The following is a 27581-nucleotide window of genomic DNA, read 5'->3' as shown; positions in this document are numbered from 1 at the left end:
AATTGGCATCCCTTCCTTAATAAGAAAAATAGTGGAAGGGATTTTAGTGCCGATCCTGCCATAAATCTGGAAAGGGCTGCAAGTCGGCCGTTGAGCTGTTGAACCTCTCTTAAACAAGTTGGGCTTTTCATTTCTAGGATGGCTCTGCATTTATCGGGATTGGCTTCAATCCCTCTTTGTGTTAGCATGAATCCTAGAAATTTTCCTGCTTCAACCGCGAAGGCGCATTTTACGGGATTTAGTCTCATCCCATGCAACCTTATGGTGTCAAAGACTTGTGAGAGGTCGGTCAAGAGGTCGACTTCTTCCTTGGTCTTTACTAGCATGTCGTCGACGTATACCTCCATCAGGCTCCCTAGGTGGGGGGAAAACACTTTATTCATCAACTGTTGGTATGTGGCTCCTGCATTCTTTAATCCGAATGGCATGACCACATAGCAATAGTTTGCCCTTGGTGTGATGAAAGATGTTTTCTCTTGGTCGGGCTCGTACATCGGGATTTGGTTATATCCCGAGTAGGCGTCCATGAATGATAAGTATTGGTACCCCGAGCTGGAGTCCACCAGGGTATCAATACTCGGTAGGGGATAAGGGTCCTTAGGACATGCCTTATTCAAGTCGGTATAGTCGACGCACATTCTCCATTTACCATTCTGTTTTTTGACTAGCACTACATTGGCTAGCCACGTTGGGTATTTGACCTCTCTAATAAAGCCGGCTTCCAGGAGCGCCTGCACTTGCTCTTCTACTATTAGGGCTCGTTCTGGGCCGAGCTTGCGTCTTCTTTGCTGTACAGGTCGGGACCCTGGGTAAACCGAGAGTCTGTGGGACATGAGCTCGGGATTAATCCCGGGCATGTCGAAAGCCTTCCATGCGAAGAGGTCAGAATTAGCTCTTAGGAGTTCACCCAACTTTTGTTTCAGGGTTTCCCCTAGGTTGGCTCCTACGTAAGTGTTTTTTCCTTCCTCTCCACCGACTTGTATCTCCTCGGTTTTTCCTCCCGGTTGGGGTCGCAGTTCTTCTCTGGTCCTTGTGCCGCCTAGCTCTATGGTGTGGACTTCTTTGCCCTTTCCTCTCAAATTTAGGCTTTCATTATATCACTTCCTCGCCAATTTTTGATCTCCTCTTACCGTTGCTATTCCCGCTGAAGTCGGGAATTTCATGCAAAGGTGGGGAGTGGATACCACTGCTCCGAGGCGATTAAGGGCAGTCCTGCCGATTAAGGCATTATAGGCTGACCCTTCATCAATGACTATGAAGTCTATGCTCAGAGTCCTTGATTTTTCCCCTCTTCCAAAAGTGGTGTGAAGGGGTAAGAATCCCAGTGGTTTTATTGGCGTATCCCCTAATCCATATAAGGTGTCGGGGTAGGCTCTCAACTCTTTTTCATCTAACCCTAGCTTGTCGAAGGCGGGCTTGAAAAGGATGTCCGCCGAGCTTCCTTGGTCTACTAGGGTTCTGTGGAGATGGGCATTGGCTAGGATCATAGTTATCACCACGGGATCATCATGCCCGGGAATTATCCCTTGCTCATCTTCTTTTGTGAATGAGATAGTGGGGAAGTCGGGTGTCTCTTCCTCGACTTGATAGACTCTTTTGAGATGTCTTTTGCGAGAGGATTTGGTGAGGCCCCCTCCCGCAAATCCTCCCGAGATCATATGAATATGTCTCTCTGGAGTCTGCGGTGGTGGATCTCTTCTATCCATATCATCTCGCTTTCTTTTCCCGTGAGTGTCCGACCTTTCCATGAGATATCTATCAAGCCGACCTTCTCTAGCCAGCTTTTCTATCACATTTTTGAGGTCGTAACAATCGTTGGTGGAGTGACCATATATTTTATGGTACTCGTAGTAGTCGCTGCGGCTTCCCCCTTTTTTGTTTTTAATAGGTCTAGGGGGTGGCAGCCTTTCAGTGTGGCAAATCTCTCTGTACACATCCACTATAGAAGTTTTGAGAGGAGTATAAGAGTGATATTTTCTGGGCCTCTCGAGACCGAGTTCTTCCTTCTTCTTGACTTCCCTTTCCCTCTCCTTAGATGAGGGAGGGGGTCCAGGTCGCCAACTCAGGTCTCTTAATTTCGCATTCTCTTCCATGTTGATGTACTTTTCGGCCCTTTCTTGTACATCACTTAGAAAAACGGGGTGTCTTTTAGATATGGACTGTGAGAAGGGACCTTCTCTGAGCCCATTGACTAGCCCCATTATGACTGCCTCTGTGGGCAGGTCTTGGATCTCCAAACATGCCTTATTGAACCTTTTCATATAGGCTCGTAAAGACTCTCCGACCTCCTGTTTTATTCCCAAGAGGCTCGGTGCATGTTTTACTTTATCTTTCTGAATTGAGAACCTCATCAAAAACTTCCTTGAGAGGTCTTCAAAGCTAGTGATTGATCTCGGGGGGAGGCTATCGAACCACTTCATCGCCGCTTTTGACAAAGTGGTCGGAAAAGCTTTGCATCGAGTAGCGTCGGAGGCATCAGCTAGATACATCCGACTTTTGAAGTTGCTTAGATGATGCTTTGGATCTGTGGTCCCATCGTAGAGGTTCATATCAGGGCTTTTGAAGTTTCTCGGAACTTTTGCCCTCATTATGTCCTCGCTGAAAGGATCCTCTCCACCCGGGAATTGATCTTCTTGATCATCGCGGGAGTTATGACCCTTGAGGGAGGATTCTAGCTGTAAGAGTTTTCTTTCTAACTCTTTTCGCCGCTCCATCTCCTCTTTGAGGTACCTTTCAGTTTCCTTCTGCTTCTCCCGCTCTTGCTCCAATTGTTCTAGGCGGCTGTGGACTAATCCCATTAATTCAGCTACGTGGGATGGTCCGCCTTTTTCTGATTCGCGTCCATCTGAGGAATTTACCTTCGGATTCTTTACTCCGGAGGTACCCTCTCTGTGCTGGTTGTTATCTTCCTGGTGTTGGGCCAGGTCTTCATTGTCATTACTCATGTCTAGATTCTCTTGTTCAGAATCTGTTTCTGCATGGCCTTCTTCGTGGGATCTGTCCGCCATTAATGGATGATCTCTCGGGTCCCCGGCAACGGCGCCAATGTTACGGTGGGTAACCGGAGATAGATAAGATGGATGGCGTTGAGTGGCCCAAGTGTATGAAGGAGGAGAACTCCGGATGGATCAGCAACTCGGGAGGTTCCGTCCGACTTGCGCGCGTGGGTGAATGGGGGGTGGTACCTGCAAAGACACTCCGAAGCCTAAGTTAGCAAGAGTGTGAGCAGGTCTAGAGAGTATTGGGCTTAGAGATACCTGAGGCGTGTCAGTGTACTTATAGTGGTGAGCCAATAACCACCGTTGGAGTAGTGCCGTATCTTTAGGATATTAACCGTCCCATTATCTTAGGGAGGTTAAGATATGGCTTTATGAAGTGGTTAGAGAGATTTTAGGGGCGGTTACTCATTTGAATGAGTGTTTATCTGCCAGCTAATCTCATAACCGACTTCTTCATACTAAGTCGTGGTTGACACCGACTTCTTAAGTGGAGGTCGGTGCTTTGCTAGGCTTAATCTATTGGATCAGGCCTTTTGGTTGGACCTGGGCCCTTAACATTGGGCCAGGGTATGAACAAAATTCTTCTTTACTCACATCATAGAACAATGACTTTAGTTATTACTACCTTGGACCCATGCTTCCAATTGATGATAAATTGATAATATTATCTCAGTGATGCATGCCATGAAACTTCAGAGAGGAAGAGACAAATAAATTTAAGGTTCATATGGGTTCAAGGTGCAATAATGGATTCTGGTGGAGCCATAGGCAATTGGAAAATAATAATAGTTGACCATGCATCCATATTTAAAACCATGACGTATTTGATCTGGAAGATAAGGGGACTTGAAATAAAATACAGCTCAAAGAATATCATATTTAGGATTCGAAAATGATAATTTTATCCTTCATAGTTTAAAATACAAGTAAATACAATTTCTAGTGCCAGGCCATTTGTCCGAAAGACAAAGCGGCACTCTACAACTCAAAAATCTTTAATGAGTCCCACACCATTTAAGCAATTGATCTAAGCAACCCTTGGCACTCTACAATTCAAAAATCTCTAATCAGTCCCACACCATTTAAGTAATTGATCTAAGCAACCCTCGTAAACGGTGACCTGCTGATGTGTCTAGAACTGCTAGACCAATAACAGAAATCGCTTAAATGAGTTACTTGAATAGCTAAAAACCGGTTAGGGATTTTCAAATTGGAAGGGCCGCTTTGTCCTTCAGAAAAATAGTCAAGGACCAAAAAAGACATTTACTCTTTACAAAAAGATGAAATGTTCCAAGATGGAACTAGAAGCAAAGCAACACCATCATGATGAATAGACAGGTAAAAGGTTAGATTCAACAAATGGCTCCATAGGCAGAATTTTAGTCTTTGATAGAGTACAAGTCAAATTTTCAATATCCATAACGGTATGTATAACTCTGCACCTGAGAAGCATCATGGAAGTAGTAAGGAAGAGCTCTAGTTCCCCCCTGCAATGGGGGTTTCTAAGAAAGGAAACCCTAATCAGCCTTCACAGGTGTCGGTTATTATTTACTTGATAAGTAATTGTGTCAAAACAAACAAAGACCATAGTGACTTCAGGGAATTAGTCAATATCATTCCCTTAAGGCTTCAGATACCCTAAATTACATCACCTAGACACAAGACAAGCTCTAGGCTTGGGTAGATGCTCAGTTCGCGCGCTCTCTAAGGATTTCAAGATCCATCTCTGTTGGGTCCGTTGCTTGTATCTCGTAATGGACGCCCTTCAGCTCCCTCCTGAACCTGTCCTTCGATGTTGCATAAAGCATTTTAGGGCGAATACGAGCTACGGAAGGGGACCTGTAAAATAAACAGCCGACAAAACTCAAAAGCAACGCAAAGGCAAAACAACTGTGCCAAATTATACAACAGTCACACTTCTTCCACTTTAATGCAAGTGCAGTAAATAAAAGGCAAATATTTTGGAGCAATAACAATGATAAGCAAGTACAAAATGGGAGAGAATCGGATTTCAACATTGAACTGGTGTTTCTTTAATACTGGGAATCTTGCGAACACAACCAATTTACAAAATAATGAAAAAAAATACCCAATAAAATGTCACAAGAAAATTGACAAAATTATTGAGATGATGGTTTAAATAGTTGACATGTAAACAGCCTACACAATACTCAACGTGAAGCGAAACTGCAAAAGATAAAAGAAAACTATCACACATGAATTTCATCAGAGACCAGAGATCAGACATCTTGAGAAGAGTAAATATAGAATAAACAACCTACTAGTCAGAATAAGGGTCTCATGGCTGACAGGAACAAACTGGTGACTAAACCTACTCTTCAATTTTTTTAACATGTGCATATTCAAGACTGACATGCCAATCGGAGCAAGGTGGCCAATAAGTGAATATTAAGTCAACTTTATTGCAAGGATACATATGTTGAAGGCCAGAATGTGCATGGATAGTTCTAGCACTTGCAAATAAATCTAGACACAAACCTAAACTCTTGCTAATTATATCCATACTATAAAGTGATTTTTCAGAAAATACTTCTATCATTAATATTGCGTCCCAGTTCAATAAGATGTAGTCATTGACGTTCAAGTATGCTTGAAGGTCTCTAAATGATTTCATTACTGCTTACCTCTTCTACCTCTAAAAACATACCTTGATATAGACCCTGGCAAAATTATTCTTCTATCCTATAAAATAAAATAAAACTTGCACATTTACAACAACAACAACAACAACAACAAAGCCTTGTCCCACTAGGTGGGGTCGGCTACATTTAAACAAAAAAAAAAATATCATCTACCAAATACAGCTCACATCCCATACCAGAATACAAAGTCCTCCAACATTAAAAGATAAACCAGCAAAGTCCTCTAACCAATGCTTCAATGCACATTTTACCATTTGTTTTCCACTTTACCCATTGAGAGTTTGAGACATGTTCATGTTATCAAAGTGACTATGATGCCCTCTCTGAGTTGTTTCAAACTTTAAAAGGAGACTTCCATAATTTTTAGATATGAGTGCAGCTACATCTATAGAACTAATATGCAGCTTCTGCAATTATGCCATGAGATAAGTAACTAACCATGCAATGAAAAAGATTTTGCTCTTTTGACAGTTCTCAGCTGTCACAAAATCGAAGTCGTATACAGCATATCGACAATCGTTCTCAGGCAAGGATGCGGTGAAATCGTCATAGCTCTCAGCAGGGCCTCCAGTCTTTTCAACCACAACCTCTTTCTTATTCTCGTCAATTTTAAAAATCACATAACGGTGCACTTTCTTCCTCTGCAGTTCCAGAAATGTGCTTACACTATGTTCAGCAACGCCCATGCCGGATGAGGCATTCCCCTACGTTTAAGCCACATTACTGTTACTTCTAATCCATTTTAAATTTAAAAGTATATAAAATCACAAAATAAAAGATAGTAAAAAAGAAATTTCATTCATCAAAATGAGCCCTCACAATTAAACTTCACCTATAGAACTTACTGCTTTACCTAATAGAATAAAGGCTGTATATTCTTACAAACTAATGTACAAAAGATGCTCTTAGATAAAATGCTACTTGGAAAGAGAGAAAACTGATTATTATCTGATTTTTCAATCTGCAGAAGTTTATCCAAACAAGATACAAAAACTTCCTAAATGCCCTTTTTCTTATCAATATATAAAACATTTTTCTTAGTAAGATAGCACAAGCACAAGATGCACACGCACTACATTTGAAAAACATCATATAAGAAATGGCAATCATGTGCCATTGATTAACTGATTCAGATAAACATCCCATACAATGGACTTAGCAGGAAGAAAGACATTCCTAAAGTGATCTTTAAGACTCTACGCACCTTGATAAAAGGGGACCAAAATACAAGTAAAATTCTTTTCATATTCCAGGTCCAATGCAAAACACAAACTACTTACATTATTAAAAAAATTAAAAAAAATATATAGATGAGAACCATCATCTGTAAAATCTTAATGAGTTTATGCTCAGATCAAAATCGATTGAATTAGATTCTATGTCAGTGAGAGTAACAAAGTAAAAACACATTGTTAAACAAGGAAAAAACCGTCACCACAGAAAATTAGGAACCAACCACTAAAGCAGAAAGAATAATAAAAAAAATTGAAGTAGCAAGAATCTCAAAATTCTCAATTAGCCATGAAACAACCAACATCTGACATAGATAATCTATAGGTTAAATTTTTTTCTTTTTTTTTTTTTTTTTAAAGAAGGAAACGGGACAACATTGGATGAAATCGAGCTGATAGCAGCACAGTCAAACGAAGTGAAAAATAAATAAATAAATACATAAAAGGGTAAAGAGGAATAAAGAAAAAATAAGAGACGCATGAAGGAGGAAGCTTACCCCTCCCATCCTGAAAGCCATGGTTGCGCAGTCAAGAACGAGAAAGGAAGAACAAAGTAAGATGGGTTGAGAGAGAGAGAGAGAGAGAGAGAGAGAGAGAGAGAGCGAGCGAGCAACACAGGAAAAAATGCAGCCACCGAACGGGGAAATTTTTTTTTTATTATTAAAAGGAAAAGAAAAATCTAAAAAGTAAAGTAAAGTAATTGTAAAACCAAAGCAAAGTAAGAAAACAAACAAGAAGAATGCGATCAATGAAAGAAACAGCGTGCGGTGTCGTTTTATCGGTTAGTCTTTTGGCCACTCCTGACTCATGACTCATGTTTTAATTAAAATAAAAATTCAGCTAAAACATTGTTTTAAAAGAATATTTTGAGAATGAAAAAGTTTAGGATGTAAACCTCATTTTTGCCTATTAATTTTAAAATTAGCCAACAACTAGAAACAAAAGAATACTAGTAAGAAATATTTGAAACTAAAAATATCTAAAATTTAAGTAAAAGAAAATCTGAAAAGAAATAAAATAAAATTAATTTAAATTAATTTATAGAGTAAACAATTATTTCTCCCACAAAAGTTCTAAATGTTAACAAATCTACTTATGAAATAATAAAACTAAAATTGTACACATAAAAATAAATTTCATACAACAAAACTATCTAAATCCTAAAAAACTACCCAAAAATTTCAAATTATCTTTCTTAATATAACCTAACTCACCCTAATTCCTAATTTTTTACCACCGCTAAAATTTTTCATTTCCAACTCTCGTCCACATCCAGCATAACCATCATTGCCACCATCACCACAATCACTACCACCATCACTTCCTTTTCTTTACCACCACCACCATCATCCCCTTTTCTTCGTCGACAAAATCTTAGGTCGTATTTGGTTTGTGTTTTCATTTTCTGTTTTTATTTTCAATACTTTTTGTTTTCTAGATTTTTTGAAGAAAAAATTAAAAATAGTAAAAATAATAAAATCATGTTTTTTTTTGTTGGGAATAAGAAGTATGACCACAATCCAATCAATCATGTGTCAAATAATTTGTTGTTGTTATTATATTAAAATGTTAATATAATAAGGTCCTTGATTAAATTTAGAAATTTATCATTGTGATAGTAATCATAATATTGAGAGATAAATCTTTTATAATTTAATCTAAATTGTTCTTGGTTATAGGATTATTAAAAAGGACATTAATAATCCGAAAAGATCAATATATATATAATGGTCTTCATTGGATGAAGATTAATAGATCTCATTTATTAAATTATATATATAGATGGTGCATATAGAGATATGACCATTGAACTGACTCACTCTGAGAATTTCTAATGGTTATAATTACCGCATATTTGTCAATAGGATATTCTCAAGATGAACATGGTAATAGAGTTTCCTTTGACCTGCGACTATCGTAGTAATTAACAATGTATTTATTATACTTTGATTCCGGACACCTAATACCCTAGGGTGCTAGTTGAATGGATATTGGGTATGATTTAAATACTTGTAGAATTAATTATTAGTCAATAAGGAATTCATCAACTCTCAGTAAAGAGTTTGAGCTCTATGATTATAATGACTGAGATGAATAAAACCTTGGACAAGGGGATTGAATGAATGAAGAAATGAGTTTCTTAGGTCATTCACAGTTCATTATAATAATGGTAACAAGTTAGAGTTTGATAATTAAACCATACTCTAAGGGTTAATCAAGAGCTGGAAAGATGGAAGGAATTATACTTTGTTTTTCTAAAGGTTCTTAGTAAAAATATATTACTTCATACTATCAGGTCGTTAAGGAGTGTTGCTAGACACCAACCTTGATTAGTAAATTTAGTATGACTAATTTACTACCCGCTTAGTATTGAACCTATGGGGTCACACACTAACGAGTGTTCTAATCTTTGCTGTAGAATTATTTAATTATTATTTTGATTTGATCAAATAAATAATTATATTAATTCAAATGGAATATTATTATATTCTTTGCTAGCACCAAGAATATAATAATAGTATGATGATTGAGAATATTAAATGAGATTTGAGAATAATTAGTTATTCTATTTCTGAATTTGAATTATAAATTTGGATGAGATCCAAATCGATTATGTTTTAAATTGTTATGATATGATTCATAAAATTTGAAGGATTCAGATTTGGAATTTCAAGATATGATTTAAATTTGAATTGAGAATCAAATTTAAAATCAGTAACAAATCTCATACTATATATGTATGCCAAGAGTAAAGGAATTACAGACGAAAATAACAAGAGTTTTATTCCGTTACCTCTACACACATAAACGTATCTGAGCTTGATTCTTGGAGAAGAATTTTATGGCGTGCAAAGAGTTGCAAGAGGTTTCTCAATTTAGATCAGATGTCCATTGGTCAAGGAGTTGCCAGTAAAGGTTGGTCTCGGTGTGGATACGCATAGAGTCTTCGTACAATCGAAGAATAAAGTTTTACTAAAGCGTCTAAAGGTATTTAGATCTGATCTATATATTATTGGAATAAAGTTTAAGCACAAAATAGATCTTTAAGGATTACTTTATTTTTTTCCGCTGCGTGTTATGAACACATGGTAATCCTTCATTTCTGTTTTTATCTCCTGTTTTTACTTTTTTTCACAAAACTCAGAAAACAGAAAACACTAAAAATAAAAATAGAAAATGAAAATGCAAATCAAATGCATCCTTAAAATTCTTTGAAAAAATCATCCTCAAGGACCAAAAAACTGAAGACAATACTCGTTGACAAAACTGAATCAACTGTGGTTAGATGTGATGGTTTCAGTGGCTAAGAGAAGGGGGGGTTGAATCTTAGCCCCTTTCTGCTTGCTGACACTTGCTGGACTTTAGATGAGACTTTTCTGTTTTATCTCGTCCCTAGTCACGAGACATTTTCATTTTGTCTCGTCACTTGGCATGAGACATTTTTGATGTTGCATCTTGAACAATAAAAACAGAGGTGAAGTAGGAGAGAGATAAAGAAGATAACACCCAGATATATCCTGGTTCAGCTGCTAAGTGCAGTGCAACCTACATCCAGTCTCCATCACAACAATGATGGAATTTCACTATAATCATCAAGATTACAACTTGTAAAGTGCTAACCCAACTTACAAGGGGATTCCCACAGAATCATGAAACACAACACAGATGTACAAAGGACCTTTAAGACATCTATGGCTTTTTCTTTTAATTTTGCACTCTCTGCCTTTTTCCGCTCTATGGCTTTTTCTACAAACCTCACTGTTTGCCTTTTTCCATGAGACTCAAGACATGACAAAATTAAACAGAAAAATATTAAACAGAAAACATTGAAGGAGAAGAGAACTGCTAGCTTAGGTAGCTCTGAGAACTCTGTGCCTTGCACTCTCAAATCTTACTCCTTGAATCAAACCATGACTGTTCACCTCTTTTATAGAGAAGTGAAGCCTTCACAGTTGAAACACAAACCCGAGCTCAGCTTCTTTTCCTTCAAAACCGGTTCGGCCACACAGAGAGAAGAGGTAACCATGCAAAAACCAACATGCAAATACCTCTAGTCCTTCCTTGGTCATCACTCTTCATCAATCCGAGTGCTCTATCCTTGGCTTCCTCTCCAAGATGGATTTCTGGCCCTTGATGCTTCATGATGATGATGACTTCATCTGCTTCAATCTCTGCCTTCAACCATCACTTCGCCACTCTAGCTACTCCTTGTGGTGGTTGAGCAGAATCAAAGACAAGCCATGCCTCCAAGGATCTTCCCAACTGGCCGAATCTTCATCTTTCTTTTTGGGTATGGAGGATCCGAGATTACCTCACCAAATCTTACCATGTTTGGTGATAATCTCAGCCACAGCATACTTTTCTTTTTCTTTTTCGTGCCATCAACTCGATGGTCTTTAGCTTTACTTTTCTTTCCTTTTGGTAGCTCCAAGTAGCTTCCATGGCTTCCTGTGTAATGACCGAAAGAAGAAGGAAAGAGATGAGAGAGAAGAGAGAAAATATTCAATGGGTTTAAACAATAATTAATGAACAAAGAGAGAGAATGTAAAAGTTAATTCAAGTTTTCCACTTCCCTTTGTTGAGTAGCGTGTAGTGTCATAATAGCCATCAAATCAATCTTCTCTCTCTTTCTTATGTTTCCAATGCATTAATTAAATTTGAAATCCTTCAAAATAATGAAGTGGAATCCGTTGGAAGCATTTAGGCATTTCATTTGCTTCATGGATTCGAATAAGGCATGGAAACATTCATCAACATTGGGCTTGGTAGCAATAAGGATTATTCTTGGCCCAAATAAAAGTATTTGCTTTCCTGATGCATATTGGATTCGGATCAAACAAGTTGGTTATACACCAACAATATATTTTTGGGCTTGCAAGTATAAGACTGGCCCAAACCAAATCAGCTTTAATAAAAACCATTTGTATTAATGCTGAATAATCAAACTGGTTTTGCTGCATGTTTTTATTTTCGGCCCAATTAATAACCTGCATTACAAAATTATTAGTTAGCATATAATTTATGAAGATTGAATTAATAATTTTGCAATTAAATATTTTTAATAATGTTTGTTCATCACAAAAATTAATTTGGAGTTTTCCAAACTCATCAAGATGCTATTGGAAAAAATTCTCACCCTTGAAACTGATTTTGTTCGGAATAGCCTCAACGAAGGAGAAGAGGTGCCTCTAAAAACTCCTAAAAGCTTTGAAGTGTTTAAGATACTTAACTCCTAATTACAAGAAGAAGCAGTAGTTTGAGATTAAAAGGGAGATTTTAGAGCCTATTGAGATGCATTGGGCAGGTCCGATGGTGGTGCAGTTGGTGCCACTGATAAATTTGCCATCGTGGGATGGGAGGTGGATAAGAAGGAGCTGGCATTGATGAGGGCTCCCACCCCAACCCCTCTTTTATTGTCATTCGCTATTCCCTCCGCCATTATAATCCCTTCCTCTCCAACTCTGGCTCTATCCTCCTCCTCCTTCCTACTATCCTCTACTACAAATTCTTTGTCGCTGGAGTCAGTCATAGCCTTGTTTGCATCACCCTTAGCCACTATTGTCACTCCCTCGTCAACTACAACCATTCTCTTTGCCGCTATATCAGTTTCTTGCAATCCTGCCACTACCATCTCTCTTTACTATCACTATTATTGTCTCTTTTGATCCTCTCAATCAATATTAGAAGGTTGTCATACTCTTTACATGCTCGATGATGAACATTATGAAATCAAAATAATTTTTTTAACATTGAGGTCTTTGATTAAATTAGTCTTTGATAATTTTATAGAATTAATTGTGCTGCTTGTAGTATTTGCAGTGAGGACAAAGAGGGAGATAACGGGTGAGGGTAATTAGGGTTAGAAAAAGAGTATTTTGGCATTTTAAGTAGTTTTTAGGGTTTAAATAGTTTTCTTGTATGGAGCTTATCTTCATGGGTATAACTTTAATTTGTTTTTTCGTGGATAGATTTGTCAATGTTCAAAACTTTCATAGGTAGAAATGATGGTTTACTCTAATTTATAATTTAAAGTTTATAATTTAGAATTTAAGATTTAAAATATAAGATTTAGGATTTAAGATTTAGGGTGATCGACCGGCGGCGATGAGTGAATGATCGGCAGTGGTGGGTGGTTGGTGGTAATGGATGAAATTATATTGTTGAGACAAAGGAAAAAGAAGTGAAAAAGGATAAAAATATAATTTCAAAAGAATAGTAGATGAATAAATAATCATTTCTTATCATGAAAAGATTTAGATGCAAACAAATCTATTCATAAAAAAAACTGAACTCAAGTTGTACTCATGAAAGATGGGTTTCAGTTGATAAAAATATCCAAACTCTAGAAAACTATTCAAAATTTTCAAACTACCCCTCCCAATGTAACCTTACCCAATTTTCCAACTATAATCTACTTCTACCATACGCCACTCTTTAATTTTTCTCCACCACACACAATAGATCGAAATTCTTTCTCTTATTTTCCCTCACCTTTCTCTCCTTGTTCACCCTCCCAATGATATGTCGCTTTAATAATCATGTCTCTATTGTATGCGCTCCCTGCCTCATGTTGTCGTGTCTTCCCTACCCTGCCTTTGAGCCATCGTGCCATAACTACCCTGTCTTGCATCACTGAGTATGAATCACTGCTTTCTTCTGCTCCGTTGACTTGGTTTTGCTTTTCTATAATGTATTTTTTTGTATAATATATTCTTTTTAGGGACATTATTACCTATGATTACTTGTTCTAGAAGGTATCGATGCCTTAATCTACAATGGCAACAAATGAGTTTCAACATATTGATGCGAGATAAAATTATTAATAATTTATCATATTTTCACCTTCTATTATTACTTTACTTTAGTTGTTGATACTCGGTAGTTGGTATCCTAGTGCTAATCAATGCAGATTTAATTAGGTTCATTTGGTTGTGACCCAATAATTATTTTTTAATTAGGTGAAGTTGGCTATTTTTTGTTGACTCCTTAGTGGGTTTGTTCCAAAAGTAATATAATAATTTTTTTTTCAAATATACCAACAAAGATTGGTCAAAATGGTAAGTGGCTCAGATTCGTTTAAACAAGTCTCAAAGTTCAAAATCTAGTAGATGCAGCTATCTCCATTGGAAGACTCACCCACAATAACCAAATGCCCGACCCGAGGTTGGATCTGGATTAATCAGGGCGAAATTTCAAATACTAGGTGAAAAATAAAAAAAAATAAGAAGTTCAAATTTTGAATGCTATTTTTTTTATATAAAAAAAATTGTTAAAATCATTTATATTTTTTATAAAAATCAATAATTATGTATATTTATGTTTTGTATATTTATTGATTGAATTATATATTATTTATTATAGTTCGATTATTTCAATTGAATGTTGAACTATTTCTAAAATTCTGATATTCAATATATTAAATATGTAGCAAAAGACTTTTTTAAATAGAATATTTGATTCTATGATACTTTTAACTAATAGTTTTACAATGTTTTTATTATAAAAGTAAAAATTAAAAATAATTATTAAAATTAATATAATAATAAATAAAAATTCATGTGGTCTTTGATTTGGAGTTGGGTCTTAGATTGTAGAATGCTTTGTCCTAAATAGGAATGTTCTGCTATGGCTATGAATGTAATGTCTATGATGGCTATATAGTCAAAAACTAGTATGTGCTTGACACTTGGCTTGAATTCGTTTGTAGTTAGTGAATATTGAGCTTGGGTTTAAAATAATCTAAGGTAAGTGATCCATGAACAGTGTAGGACTATATTGGTAATTTCTATTATAATTTATAACTAGTAGAGATGAATCTTAAAATTAGAGTGTCGGGGACCTAGGAAACGCCATGACTGATTCTTTTGATGCGTTTGACCATGGTGATGGCGGAGGTAAATGTGATTCGGTATGTAGTTCTTCACACTGGCTTTTGATGGGAGGTATATTTTGGCCCTATTTTTCCAGTTTTGAAACCTAAGATATATGTGTGGCGCTATTTCGGAGTGGTGTCGTCTTGTTGATTCTGATCTCAACGGACACAATGTGAAGGTAGGCTAGATTATGATTTGTGGCATTTTGTATAGACTATTTAGGCGCAGAACAATAGAGCATTAATCAAATACAGTTTTGACCCCATCGCAGACCACACATAATTTGCTTCTCTCTAGGGTTTTGCTTGTCAAATTTGGAATCCTCTTTGATCCAATTGGTGAGATCTGTTGTCAATTCAATTCTACATTGCTTCAAGTTGTAGATCTAGATTCTCCTACTCTCAATTTAGTTCTTGTTGTTCAAGTTACTTGTGGATCTTAGCTTTTAGATGTTGTTACTTCCATTTCCATTAATACATTGAGGTAATTCATGTTCTTAGTTTTCAATTGTTTGTTGTTGTTAAACTCTTGTAGTGGATACCTTTGATTACAAGTTTTCTTCTCAATTTTACAATGCCTTTCACTTTTGCTCTCCAAGTGTTTGAGCAAATACCAACTTTAGCTATGGAGTAGACTTTTTCTTCTTGGCTTGGGAGTTGAGATATTAGAGACACTTGAATTATTAATATCCTTTGTTGATTATCAATTGGAGATTGCTAATTGATTTGCATGTCACTAAAGCTAGACTTCCCTAGGGTTAGTCTAGGACTTGTGAATTCAAATTGATTACTTTCACTTGACTTTCCTTAATACTAGAGGTTAACTAAGTGAAGCAATAACTAATTGTGGTCACAATTGATAGAGATTATGATGATAGGAAGTCCAATCCTCACTCCTAGCCAAGGCTTTTATATTGCTTGATTCTCATTCACACTATTAGCTTGTTCATTGATTGCATGAAACTCCAAACACCAATACAACTTCTAACCAACAATGTATCTCTTGGAGCACTCCTAGGGAGAACGATTCGAAATTCATACTCTCGGTTATAAATTCTGGATTATGGTAACACAATTTCTTTGTTTGATGAGGAATCGTGTGTCAGGTTAGACTATACTCACAATTGCACTTATTGATAAATTCTATACCGGCATAAAATTACTCATCAAAATGGCGCCGTTACCGGAGAGTTGCACGTGAGTGCCATGTTGTTGGTTAATGTAAATATGTGGATATGTACATACTTGCATTTTGCTTGATTGTTTCTGTTAGTTAGGATTACTCTTTGATTGGTTCATTTTATTGTCATGAGCTCTTTGTTTCTTTCCTTGAATGACGCGTTCTCTACCCGATCCGAGCTTAGCTAGATTTGATCCTGAAATAGAAAGAACTTTGTTTCACATTAGACAAGCTTAGAAATGGTTGGCCTTTGGAGGTGGTGAAAAGGCTCTTCCTAATTCACCTACCATATCCGAAGTTGATTCCGAATCGTCATTCGAAGAAGGCACTGTTTACTCTTCCATAGACACCACTAATAACTCTTCTATTGATTTAGGTACGGACACTATGGCCGCTCCAAGGCGAGTCACTCTCAAGGAAGCCAGTGCTCCGGATTTTGTTCTTCAACCCACTCATATTCGTCATCCGGACTTGAACACTAATTTTGAGCTTAAAACTGCCTTAATCAATCTTCTTCCCAAGTATCAAGGACTTCCCCGTTCAAGACCCTATTAGACACCTTAAGGACTTCCAAGGTGTATGCTCTACTACTAGGCGGGAAGGCTCTAGTGAAGTTGCGGTTTCGTTGTATGCTTTCCCTTTCTCTCTTGAAGGGAGAGCCAAGGAGTGGTTTTATTCTTTGCCAAGTGAGATTGTTGGTGATTGGGACTTGCTTAGAAGAGAATTCTTAGACAAATTCTTTTCTGCAGCAGTGACCGATAAGTTGCGAAAAGAAATTTCATGCATCGTCCAAGGGGAATTGGAAACTCTATATGAATATTGGGAGAGGTTCTGAAAGCTTATTGACTCATGTCCCAACCACATGATTGACACTCTTGTGTTAATTAGCTATTTTTGTCAAGGAATGAAACCACAAGACAAGATCCTCCTAGATGCTTCAAGCAATGGTTCTTTGACAAAATATAGGATGGCGGAGGAGGCATGGCAATTGATCTCCGATTTGGCCGAGTCCACCTTGCATGCTAGACAAAGAAGCAATCACCCTAGAACCGTTAATGAAGTTTCTTCTAGTGGTGAGACCGCCACCCTTACCAAAACCTTTTGCGAGATGACAAGCATTCTAAAGCTACTCCAAATAAATCAACAACAACCTCCATTCCATCAACAGCAACCTCCACCACCTCCTCAAAAACAAAGTCAACAATTGGTCCCCCAAAGAATATGTGGTATTTGCTCTTGCTACTCCCATTACATGGATGAATGTTCAAGCCTCCAAGAAGACAACATCGTAGCGGCTACCCATAACTTCTATGACCGCCCTAGTCAAGGATACTATTCACAAGGCGGCAATTTCAACCAAGGGTACCCCCAACAAGGAGGCAATTACAATCAAGGGAGTAACAACTATAATCAAGGTTGGAGAGATCACTCCAACCAAGGTTGGCGGGACAATTATCAACAAGGAGGTAGGGACAATGGAGGAAACCAAAGATAGAACACCAACAATTCACAAAACCGATACTCACAAAACCCTCCACATCAACAACCAAACCAAGGAAGAAACTACCAAACCTACCAACCGCCTCATCATAGGCAACCACCTCAACCCAACCAATCTCAAGCACCCCAAATCACCTATCCATCCCCTTTCTCCAATTAAGATGAGACACTCCGGTCCATACTCCAAGGGCAAAAAGAAATTCAAACTACACTTGCCTCAAGTCTTACCGGTCTTACTTCTACCCTCCAAGCCCTTATTGCTCGAATGGAACCACCTTCTACTTCCACCCCTCAAGCTTCAAGTTCTAGTGCCATACTTTCTCAACCTCTACCCAACCCCAAGGGTGGCATCAATGCCATAACCTTGAGGTCTGGAACTCAATTGAAAGAGAGGAGTCCAAAGGCACCTAGCCTAATGATAGTTACTTAAGATGAGGATGTGGTTGAGATAGAAGGAATTGAAGAGGAGGATGAAGCACATGAGGTAGTTGAAGATGAAGTACCTCAACCAAGAAGTGAAGTCTCTAGAGATGAGCAAGTCTTGGAGGAAGTTGCTCCACCAATTCTATTTCCTATATTGGCAAGAAAGACTAAGAAGCGTGTAGAACTTGATCCCAAAATGGTGGAAATGATTAAGAAAGTTGAGGTAACTGGTGCACGAAATTGTGATCACACTTTTCACAACTCTGGTATCATAAAGCTTCTCTGGTAAGCTTTTCAGAATGACTGCACTGCATTCTTCAGTGAGGAAAACTTTTTCAGTTTCTCTCCAATCCTTCTTATGACTTAAGATCTCTTTCATGAACTTAGCATAAGAGGGTATTTGCTCAAGTGCCTCTGCAAATGAAATCTTTATTTCAAGAGTCCTGAGATAGTCTGCAAAGTGGGCAAATTGTTTATCCTGTTCCGCTTGGCGGAGTTTCTGAGGGTAAGGCATCTTGACTTTATATTCTTCAACCTTATTTGCTGCAGGTTTACTTCCTGCAGAAGTGGTTGGAAAAGTCTGCCTAAGGGGGTTATTATCAGCACTTGCAGGTGTCTGATCCCTTATTGGCGTTTGGACGCCAGATTTGGCTATCCAATGGGCATTTAACGTCGGCTTTTTACCCTTTTCTGGCGTTTGAACGCCAGAATCATTCCTCTCTGGGCTCTTACTATCCTCAGAGAGATTTTGGACAGTGGGTTGGTCATCCTTTGTCAGTTGTTCCTTTCTTGGCTTTTTGCTGCCTTGAGCTGAATTATTCAATGTCTTCCCACTCCTTAATTGAACAGCTTGGCACTCTTCTGTTATCTGTTTAGATAGCTGCTGTTTTGTCTGATCCAATTGTGCTTCCATATTCTTGTTAGCATTTTTAGTGTATTGGAGCATCTCTTTAAATTCTGCTAACTGTTTTGTTATAAGAAGCAATTGCTGATTGAGTTCAACAACTTGTTCTTAAGGACTAAGTTCAGTGGATACTGCCTTAGCCTCTTCTGTCATGGAGGACTCACTGCTTGAGTGCAGATGTTAATTTCTAGCAACTGTATCAATGAGCTCTTAAGCCTCTTCAATTGTTGATGAGCGGATAATTTGTATACTTTTTGGCATTGTTTTTAGTATGTTTTTAGTAGTTTTAGTTTAGTTTTTATTATATTTTTATTAGTTTTTAGTTAAAATTCACTTTTCTGGACTTTACTATGAGTTTGTGTGTTTTTCTGTGATTTCAGGTATTTTCTGGCTGAAATTGAAGGTTCTGAGCAAAAATCTGATCCAGAGACTAAAAAGGACTGCAGATGCTGTTGGATTCTGACCTCCCTGCACTCGAAGTGGATTTTCTGGAGCTACAGAAGCCCAATTGGCGCGCTCTCAACGGCGTTGGAAAGTAGACATCCAGGGCTTTCCAGCAATATATAATAGTCCATACTTTGTCCAAGATTTGATGGCCCAAACCCGCGAAGCAATCCGGCCTCAGAAATTCCAGCGTTAAACGCCGGAACAGGATTAAAAATTGGAGTTAAACGCCCAAACTGGCATGGGAGCTGGCGTTTAACTCCAGAAAACGTCTCTACACGAATTTCCTTGATTGCTCAGCCCAAGCACACACCAAGTGGGCCCGGAAGTGGATTTTTATGTCATTTACTCATCTATGTAATAGTTTTCTATAAGTAGGACCTTTTACTATTGAGTCAGAGAGTCGAGAGACGACATCTGAGTAGCTATCTTTGTTTTATGCTATCTTAGACCTTTGGGAGGCTGGCCATTCGGCCATGCCTAACCTTTGTTCTTATGTATTTTCAACGGTGGAGTTTCTACACACCATAGATTAAGGGTGTGGAGCTCTGCTGTACCTCGAGTATTAATGCAATTACTATTGTTCTTCCATTCAACTCCGCTTGTTCTTTATCTAAGATATCACTTGTTCTTCAACCTATGAACAAGATGACTGACAACCATTCTTGTTCTACAAGCATTCAAGGCTTTAGTGAATATCTCTTGGATTTCTGATTGCATGACGCATGGTTGATCGCCTGACAACCGAGTGCTCGTCTGACAAACGAGCCAGCCATTCCATGAGATCAGAGTCTTCGTGGTATAGGCAAGAACTGATGGCGGCATTCAAGAGAATCCGGAAGGTCTAACCTTGTCTGTGGTGTTCTGAGTAGGATTCAATGACTGAATGACTGTGACGTGCTTCAAACCTGTAACCTACTGGGCGTTAGTGACAGACGCAAAAGAGTGATTCTATTCCGGTAGGGGAGGGAACCAAACCGGTGATTGGCGGCACTGTGACAGAGTGCTCTGCATTAGCTTTCACTGCGCGGATGGGAGGTAGCTGCTGACAACAGTGAGACCCTACACAAGTTTGCCATGGAAAGGAGTAAGAAGGATTGGATGAAGACTGTAGGAAAGCAGAGAGACGGAAGGGAAGGCATCTTCATACACTTGTCTGAAGCTCATACACCAATGATATACATAAGTATCTCTATCTTTACCTCTTCTGTTATTTTCGTTCATCATCATCATATACATTTGAGTCTGCCTGACTAAGATTTACAAGATGACCATAGCTTGCTTCAATACTAACAATCTCCGTGGGATCGACCCTTACTCACGTAAGGTTTTATTACTTGGACGACCCAGTACACTTGCTGGTTAGTTGTGCGAAGTTGTGTAATGCCATGGTATTAGGCGCACCAAGTTCTTGGAGCCATTACCGGGGATTATTTGAGTTGTGAAAAAGTATTGTTCACAATTTCGCGCACCAAGTTTTTGGCGCCGTTGCCGGGGATTGTTCATGTTTTGAGCAAGCTTGTGGTAACATCAGATGCCAAGATCCGGCAACAACATCAAGTTCTTGGTGTTATTGCCCGGGATTGTTTAGGCTGGACAACTGACGGTTCATCTTGTTACTTAGATTAGGTATTTTTTTTCGAAATTCTTGAAGGTGAATTCTAGAGTTTCATGATGATTTGTTGAAATCTGGCTGGCTGAGAAGCCATGTCTAATCTGATTGGACCGAGGTTTCAATTTATCACCACAAGAGCTTGTTGATTTCGTATCAATCTTGCTCTTGGAGCAGTGATTTGCTAAGATTTGGCTGACCTTTGGTCATGTCTAGTGTTTTGGACCGAAGCTTTCCTTGGAAGCTTGGCTGGCTGTGAAGCCATGTCTAATTCCTGGACCGGAGTCTTAGACTAGCATTGCACTGATTCCTGGAATTCTCATTAAGAATTTTGATGCCTTTTTTCCACTTAATTTTCGAAAACACAAAAAAAAATTTTATAAAACCATAAAAAGACCAAAAAGATTTTATGTTTCTTGTTTGAGTCTAGAGTCTCATCTTAAGTTTAGTGTCAAATGCATGTTTTTGTTATAATTTTCGAATTCATGCATATATTTCTTGTTTTGATCTTTGAATTCTATTGACTTGAAGTATTTGTGTGTCTCATATGCATTCTCATATTGTTAGTGTCAGTAGTGCACAAACTGCTAAGTTTGGTGTCTTGCATGCATTGTTATTTGATTCTTGTTGCATTTTGATTAATAGAAAAAATCCAAAAAATATTTTTAATTTGAGTCTTTTCAAGTCAATGATACAAGGAATTGAAGATTCAGAACCAACTGCAGAGGAATTATACAGAAAAAGCTGAGCATTCAAAAATGCCCAGTGAAGAAGGCAGACTGGCGTTTAAACGCCAGCCAGGGCACCTGGTTGGGCGTTTAACGCCCAAAAGGGGTGCATTTTGGGCGTTAAACGCCAGAATGTATACCATTCTGGGCGTTTAACGCCAGGATGGTGCCAGGGGGAAGATTTTGTTTTCAAAATCAATTTTTCTTAGTTTTTCAAATCAAATCTTTTTCAAATCAAATCTTTTCAATCAAATGTTTTCAAATTCAATTTCTTTCCTTTTAAAAAGATACTTACCAACAATTAATGATTTGATTGAACATCACAAGATTGTTGCCTTTTCTGTTGAGAGAGGTTTAAATGTTTCAATCATATCTTTTCTTGTTAGGCAAGTCATCAATTTTCAAAATCATATCTTTTCAAATTGTTTTCAAATCATATCTTTTAAAAATGTTTTCAAATCATATCTTCTCAATCACATCTTTTTAAACCCATAACTTTTCAATTAAATCTTTTTAACCACATCTTTTTCAAAATAGTTCTCAATCAAATCTTTTTAATTTCTAATTTCAAAATCTTTTTCAAAAATCACTTTATCTCTTTTCCACTTTGATTTTCGAAAATCAATTAACATTTTTCAAAATGTTTTCAAATTTTTTTAATTGAATTTTCGAAAATTCTCTTCCCTCCTTCCCACATCCTTCTATTTATGGAGTACTACTCCTTCTAAATGCACAATTCGAATTTTATCTATTAAAATTCGAATTCTCCTTCTCCTTCTTCTTACTATTTCTCTTTTCCTCTGACATTTCAAGGAATCTCTATACTGTGACATAGAGGATTCCACATTCTCTTCTTCTTTTTCTATTTCTTATGAGCAGAAGCAGAGACAAAGGCATTCTTGTTGAAGCTGATCCTGAACCTGAAAGGACCTTGAAGAGAAAGCTAAGAGAAGCCAAAGCACAACTCTCTTTAGAGGGCTTGACCGAATTCTTCAAGGGAGAAGACATGGCAGCCGAAAACAACAACAATGCCAACAATGCAAGGAAGGTGCTTGGTGACTTTACTGCACCTACTCCTGATTTCTATGGGAGAAGCATCTCTATCCCTGCCATTGGAGCAAACAACTTTGAGCTAAAGCCTCAATTAGTTTCTCTAATGCAACAGAATTGCAAGTTCCATGGACTTCCAATGGAAGATCCTCATCAGTTTTTAGCTGAGTTCTTGCAAATCTGTGACACAGTCAAGACTAATGGGGTTAACCCTGAGGTCTATAGGCTGATGCTATTCCCTTTTGCTGTAAGAGACAGGGCTAGAATATGGTTGGATTCTCAACCTAAAGAAAGCCTGGACTCTTGGGAAAAGCTAGTCAATGCCTTCTTGGCAAAATTCTTTCCACCACAAAGATGGAGTAAGCTTAGAGTGGAAGTCCAAACCTTTAGACAAAAGGATGGAGAATCCCTCTATGAAGCTTGGGAAAGATACAAACAATTAATCAGGAGATGTCCTTCAGACATGCTTTCTGAATGGAGCATCATAGGTATTTTCTATGATGGTCTCTCTGAACTATCCAAGATGTCTTTGGATAGCTCTGCAGGAGGATCTCTTCATTTGAAGAAGACGCCTGCAGAAGCTCAAGAACTGATTGAAATGGTTGCAAATAACCAATTCATGTACACTTCTGAAAGGAATCCTGTGAACAATGGGACTGGTCAGAAGAAAGGAGTTCTTGAGATTGATGCTCTGAATGCCATATTGGCTCAGAACAAAATATTGACTCAACAAGTCAATTTGATTTCTCAAAGTCTGTCTGGAATGCAAAATGCACCAAACAGTACTAAGGATGCTTCATCTGAGGAAGAAGCCTATGATCCTGAGAACCCTTCCATGGAAGAGGTGAATTACCTAGGAGAACCCTATGGTAATACCTATAATTCTTCATGGAGAAATCACCCAAACCTCTCATGGAAGAATCAAGAGAGACCTCAACAAGGTTTCAATAATAATGGTGGAAGAAACAGGCTTAGCAATAGCAAGCCTTTTCCATCATCTTCTCAGCAACAGACAGAGAGTTCTAAGCAGAATAATTCTGACTTAGCAACCATGGTCTCTGATCTAATAAAGACCACTCAAAGTTTCATGAATGAAACAAGATCCTCCATTAGAAACTTGGAAGGACAAGTGGGTCAGCTGAGCAAGAAAATTACTGAACTTCCTCCAAGCACTCTCCCAAGTAACACTGAAGAAAATCCAAAAGGAGAGTGCAAAGCCATCAATATGGCCGAATTCTGGGAGGAAGAAGAGGCAGTGAACGCCACTAAGGAAGACCTCAATGGGCGTGCACTGGCCTCCAGTGAGTTCCCCAATGAGGAACCTTGGGAATCTGAGGCTCAAACTGAGACCATAGAGATTCCCTTGGACTTACTACTGCCTTTCATGAGCTCTGATGAGTATTCTTCCTCTGAAGAGGATGAGTATGTCACTGAAGAGCAAGTTGCTAAATACCTTGGAGCAATCATGGAGCTAAATGACAAGTTATTTGGAAATGAGACTTGGGAAGATGAACCTCCCTTGCTCACCAAAGAACTGGATAACTTATCTAGGCAGAAACTGCCTCAAAAGAGGCAGGATCCTGGGAAGTTTTCTATACCTTGTACCATAGGCACCATGACCTTCAAGAAGGCCTTGTGTGACTTAGGGTCAAGTGTAAACCTCATGCCCCTCTCTGTAATGGAGAAATTAGGGATCTTTGAGGTGCAAGCTGCAAAAATCTCACTAGAGATGGCAGACAACTCAAGAAAACAAGCCTATGGACTTGTAGAGGATGTTCTGGTTAAGGTTGAAGACCATTACATCCCTACTGATTTCATAATCCTAGAGACTGGGAAGTGCATGGATGAATCCATCATTCTTGGCAGACCATTCCTAGCCACAGCAAAGGCTGTGATTGATGTTGATGGAGGAGAGTTGATCATTCAAGTGAATGAAGAATCCATGGTGTTTAAGGCCCAAGGATATCCCTCTATCATCATGGAGAAGAAGCATGAAGAGCTTCTCTCAAAACAGAGCCAAACAGAGCCCCCACAGTCAAACTCTAAGTTTGGTGTTGGGAGGCCACAATCAAACTCTAAGTTTGGTGTTGAAACCCCACATTCAAACTCTAAGTTTGGTGTTGGGAGGTTTCAACAAGGTTCTGAGCATTTCTGAGGCTCCATGAGAGACCTCTGTCAAGCTAGTGACAGTAAAGAAGCGCTTGTTGGGAGGTAACCCAATGTTTTATAATTAATTATTTTCTTTTGTTATTTTATCTTTTTTGTAGGTTGATGATCATAAGAAGTCATAAAAATAATGAAAAAAGCAAAAACAGAATGAAAAACAGGAAGAAAAACAGCACACCCTGGAGGAAGATGCTGCTGGCGTTCAAACGCCAGTCAGCCTAGCAGATGGGCGTTTAACGCCCAGTCTGGCACCTTTCTGGGCGTTTAACGCCAGAAAGGGGCACCAAACTGGCGTTAAACGCCAGTAAAGGTATAAAACCTGGCGTTAAACGCCAGGAATGGGCACCAGCCCGGCGTTTAACGCCAGAATTGGCCCAAAACGTGGATTTTGGTGCCAATTGGTGCAGGGATGCCTTTTCCTTGACACTACAGGATCTGTGGACCCCACAGGACCCTACTACAGGATCTGTGGACCCCACAGGACCCTACCATCACTCTCTCTCTTCTTCCCCCATTCACCAATCACCTCAACACCTATCAAATCCCATCTTTCTCTTCACCACTCACATCCATCCTCATAAAACCCCACCAACCTCACACTTCAAATTCAAACCACTTTCCCTCCCAAACCCACCCTCAAATGACCGAACTTTCATCCCCCTCTCTCCTATATAAACCCCTCTTTACACCCTTCATTTCCACACAACCTAAACACCACTTTTTCCCCCTTTGGCCGAATACACCTCCATCTCCCTCTTCCTCATTTCTTCTTCTTCTACTCCCTTCTTTCTTCTTTTGCTCGAGGACGAGCAAACATTTTAAGTTTGGTGTGGTAAAAGCGTTGCTTTTTCGTTTTTCCATAACCATTATGGCACCAAAGGCCGGAGAAACCTCTAAAAAGAGGAAAGGGAAGGCAAAGGCTTCCACCTCCGAGTCATGGGAGATGGATAGATTCCTCTCAAAGGTGCATCAAGACCACTTCTATGAAGTTGTGGCCTTGAAGAAGGTGATCCCCGAAGTCCCTTTTTCACTCAAAAAGGTGAATATCCGGAGATCCGCCATGAGATCCGAAGAAGAGGTTGGGAAGTACTTACCAACCCCATTCAACAAGTCGGAATCTTGATGGTTCAAGAGTTCTATGCCAATGCATGGATCACCAAGAACCATGACCAAAGTGTGAACCTGAATCCAAAGAATTATCTTACTATGGTTCGGGGGAAATACTTGGATTTCAGTCCGGAGAGTGTGAGGATGGCGTTCAACTTGCCCATGATGCAAGGAGATGAGCATCCTTACACTAGAAGGGTCAACTTTGATCAAAGATTGGACCAAGTCCTCACAGTCATATGTGAAGAGGGCGCACAATGGAGGCAAGACTCAAGAGGAAAGCCGGTTCAATTAAGAAGGCATGACCTCAAGCCCGTAGCTAGAGGATGGTTAGAGTTCATACAACGCTCAATCATTCCCACTAGCAACCGGTCCGAAGTGACCATAGACCGGGCCATCATGATCCATAGTATCATGATTGGAGAAGAAATAGAGGTTCATGAGGTTATAGCTCAAGAACTCTATAAAGTGGCGGACAAGACCTCCACTGTGGCAAGGTTAGCCTTTCCTCATCTCATTTGTCACCTCTGTTATTCAGTTGGAGTTGACATAGAGGGAGACACCCCCATTGATGAGGACAAGCCCATCACTAAACAAAGGATGGAGTACACAAGGGAGCCCTCTCATCATGAGATCCCTGAGACACCTCAAGGGATGCACTTTCCTCCACACCACTATTGGGAGCAACTGAACACCTCCCTAGGAGAATTGAGTTCCAACATGGGACAACTAAGGGTGGAGCATCAAAGAGCACTCCATTATCCTTCATGAGATTAGAGAAGATCAAAGAATCATGAGGGAGGAACAACAAAGACAAGGAAGAGACATTGAGGAGCTCAAGCACTCCATAGGACCTTCAAAAGCAAGGAAGAGCCGCCATCACTAAGGTGGACCCATTCCTTGATTTCCTTGTTCTTTATCTCTCTGTTTTTCGAATTCTATGCTTTATGCTATCCATGCTTGTGTCTTATGATCATTAGTGTCTTAGTGTCTATGCCTTAAAGTTATGAATGTCCTATGAATCCATCACCTTTCTTGAATAAAAATGTGCTTAATTGAAAAAGGAAGAATTGCATGAATTTTGAATTTTATAATAGTTTAATTATGATGATGTGGTGGCAATATTTTTGTTCTTTGAATGTATGCTTAAACAGTGCATATGTATCTTGAATTTGTGGTTCATGAATGTTGGCTCTTGAAAGAATGATGAAAAAGGAGACATGTTATTGAGGATCTGAAAAATCATAAAATGATTCTTGAAGCAAGAAAAAGCTATTCAAAAAAAAAAAAATCGAAAAAAAAAAAAAAAAATTCGAAAAAAAAAAATCGAAAAAAAAAAGAGAAAGAAAAAGAAAGAATAAGAGTTGTGATCCAAGGTAAATAAGAGTGTGCTTAAGAACCCTGGACACCTCTAATTGGGGACTTTAGCAAAGCTGAGTCACAATCTGAAAAGGTTCACCCATTATGTGTCTGTGGCATGTATGTATCCGGTGGTAATACTGGAAGACAGAGTGCTTTGGGCCACAGCCAAGACTCAATAAATAGCTATGTTCAAGAATCATCATACTTCACTAGGAGAATCATTAACACTATCTGGACTCTGAGTTCCTAAAGAAGCCAACCATTCTGGATTTTAAAGGAGAGATTGAGATGCCAAAACTGTTCAGAAGCAAAAAGTTAAAAGCCCCGCTCATCTAATT

The 27581-nt window shown here is 38.6% G+C and overlaps 1 protein-coding gene and 1 non-coding gene across 2 annotated transcripts; both read right to left on the bottom strand.

The window, feature by feature from the left end:
- Positions 1–4328: 4328 nt before the first annotated feature.
- On the bottom strand, positions 4329–7535 carry LOC130951695 (actin-depolymerizing factor). Its single transcript, XM_057880401.1, has 3 exons — positions 7392–7535; positions 6101–6366; positions 4329–4838 (listed from the first exon to the last, which is right to left on the bottom strand). Exons 1-3 carry the CDS (start codon positions 7410–7412, stop codon positions 4688–4690), a joined length of 438 nt encoding a protein of 145 aa, XP_057736384.1. The 5' UTR covers positions 7413–7535; the 3' UTR covers positions 4329–4687.
- Positions 7536–22969: 15434 nt separating this feature from the next.
- LOC130953569 (small nucleolar RNA R71) lies at positions 22970–23077 on the bottom strand. The gene has a single exon (XR_009075739.1). It is a non-coding gene; the product is annotated as a small nucleolar RNA R71 (small nucleolar RNA).
- Between the last annotated feature and the right edge of the window lie 4504 nt (positions 23078–27581).

This window comes from Arachis stenosperma, chromosome 9 (genome assembly GCF_014773155.1).
Source record: "Arachis stenosperma cultivar V10309 chromosome 9, arast.V10309.gnm1.PFL2, whole genome shotgun sequence".
In the NCBI taxonomy this organism is placed as follows: domain Eukaryota; kingdom Viridiplantae; phylum Streptophyta; class Magnoliopsida; order Fabales; family Fabaceae; genus Arachis; species Arachis stenosperma.
This window is presented reverse-complemented; position numbering and strand designations above follow the sequence as displayed.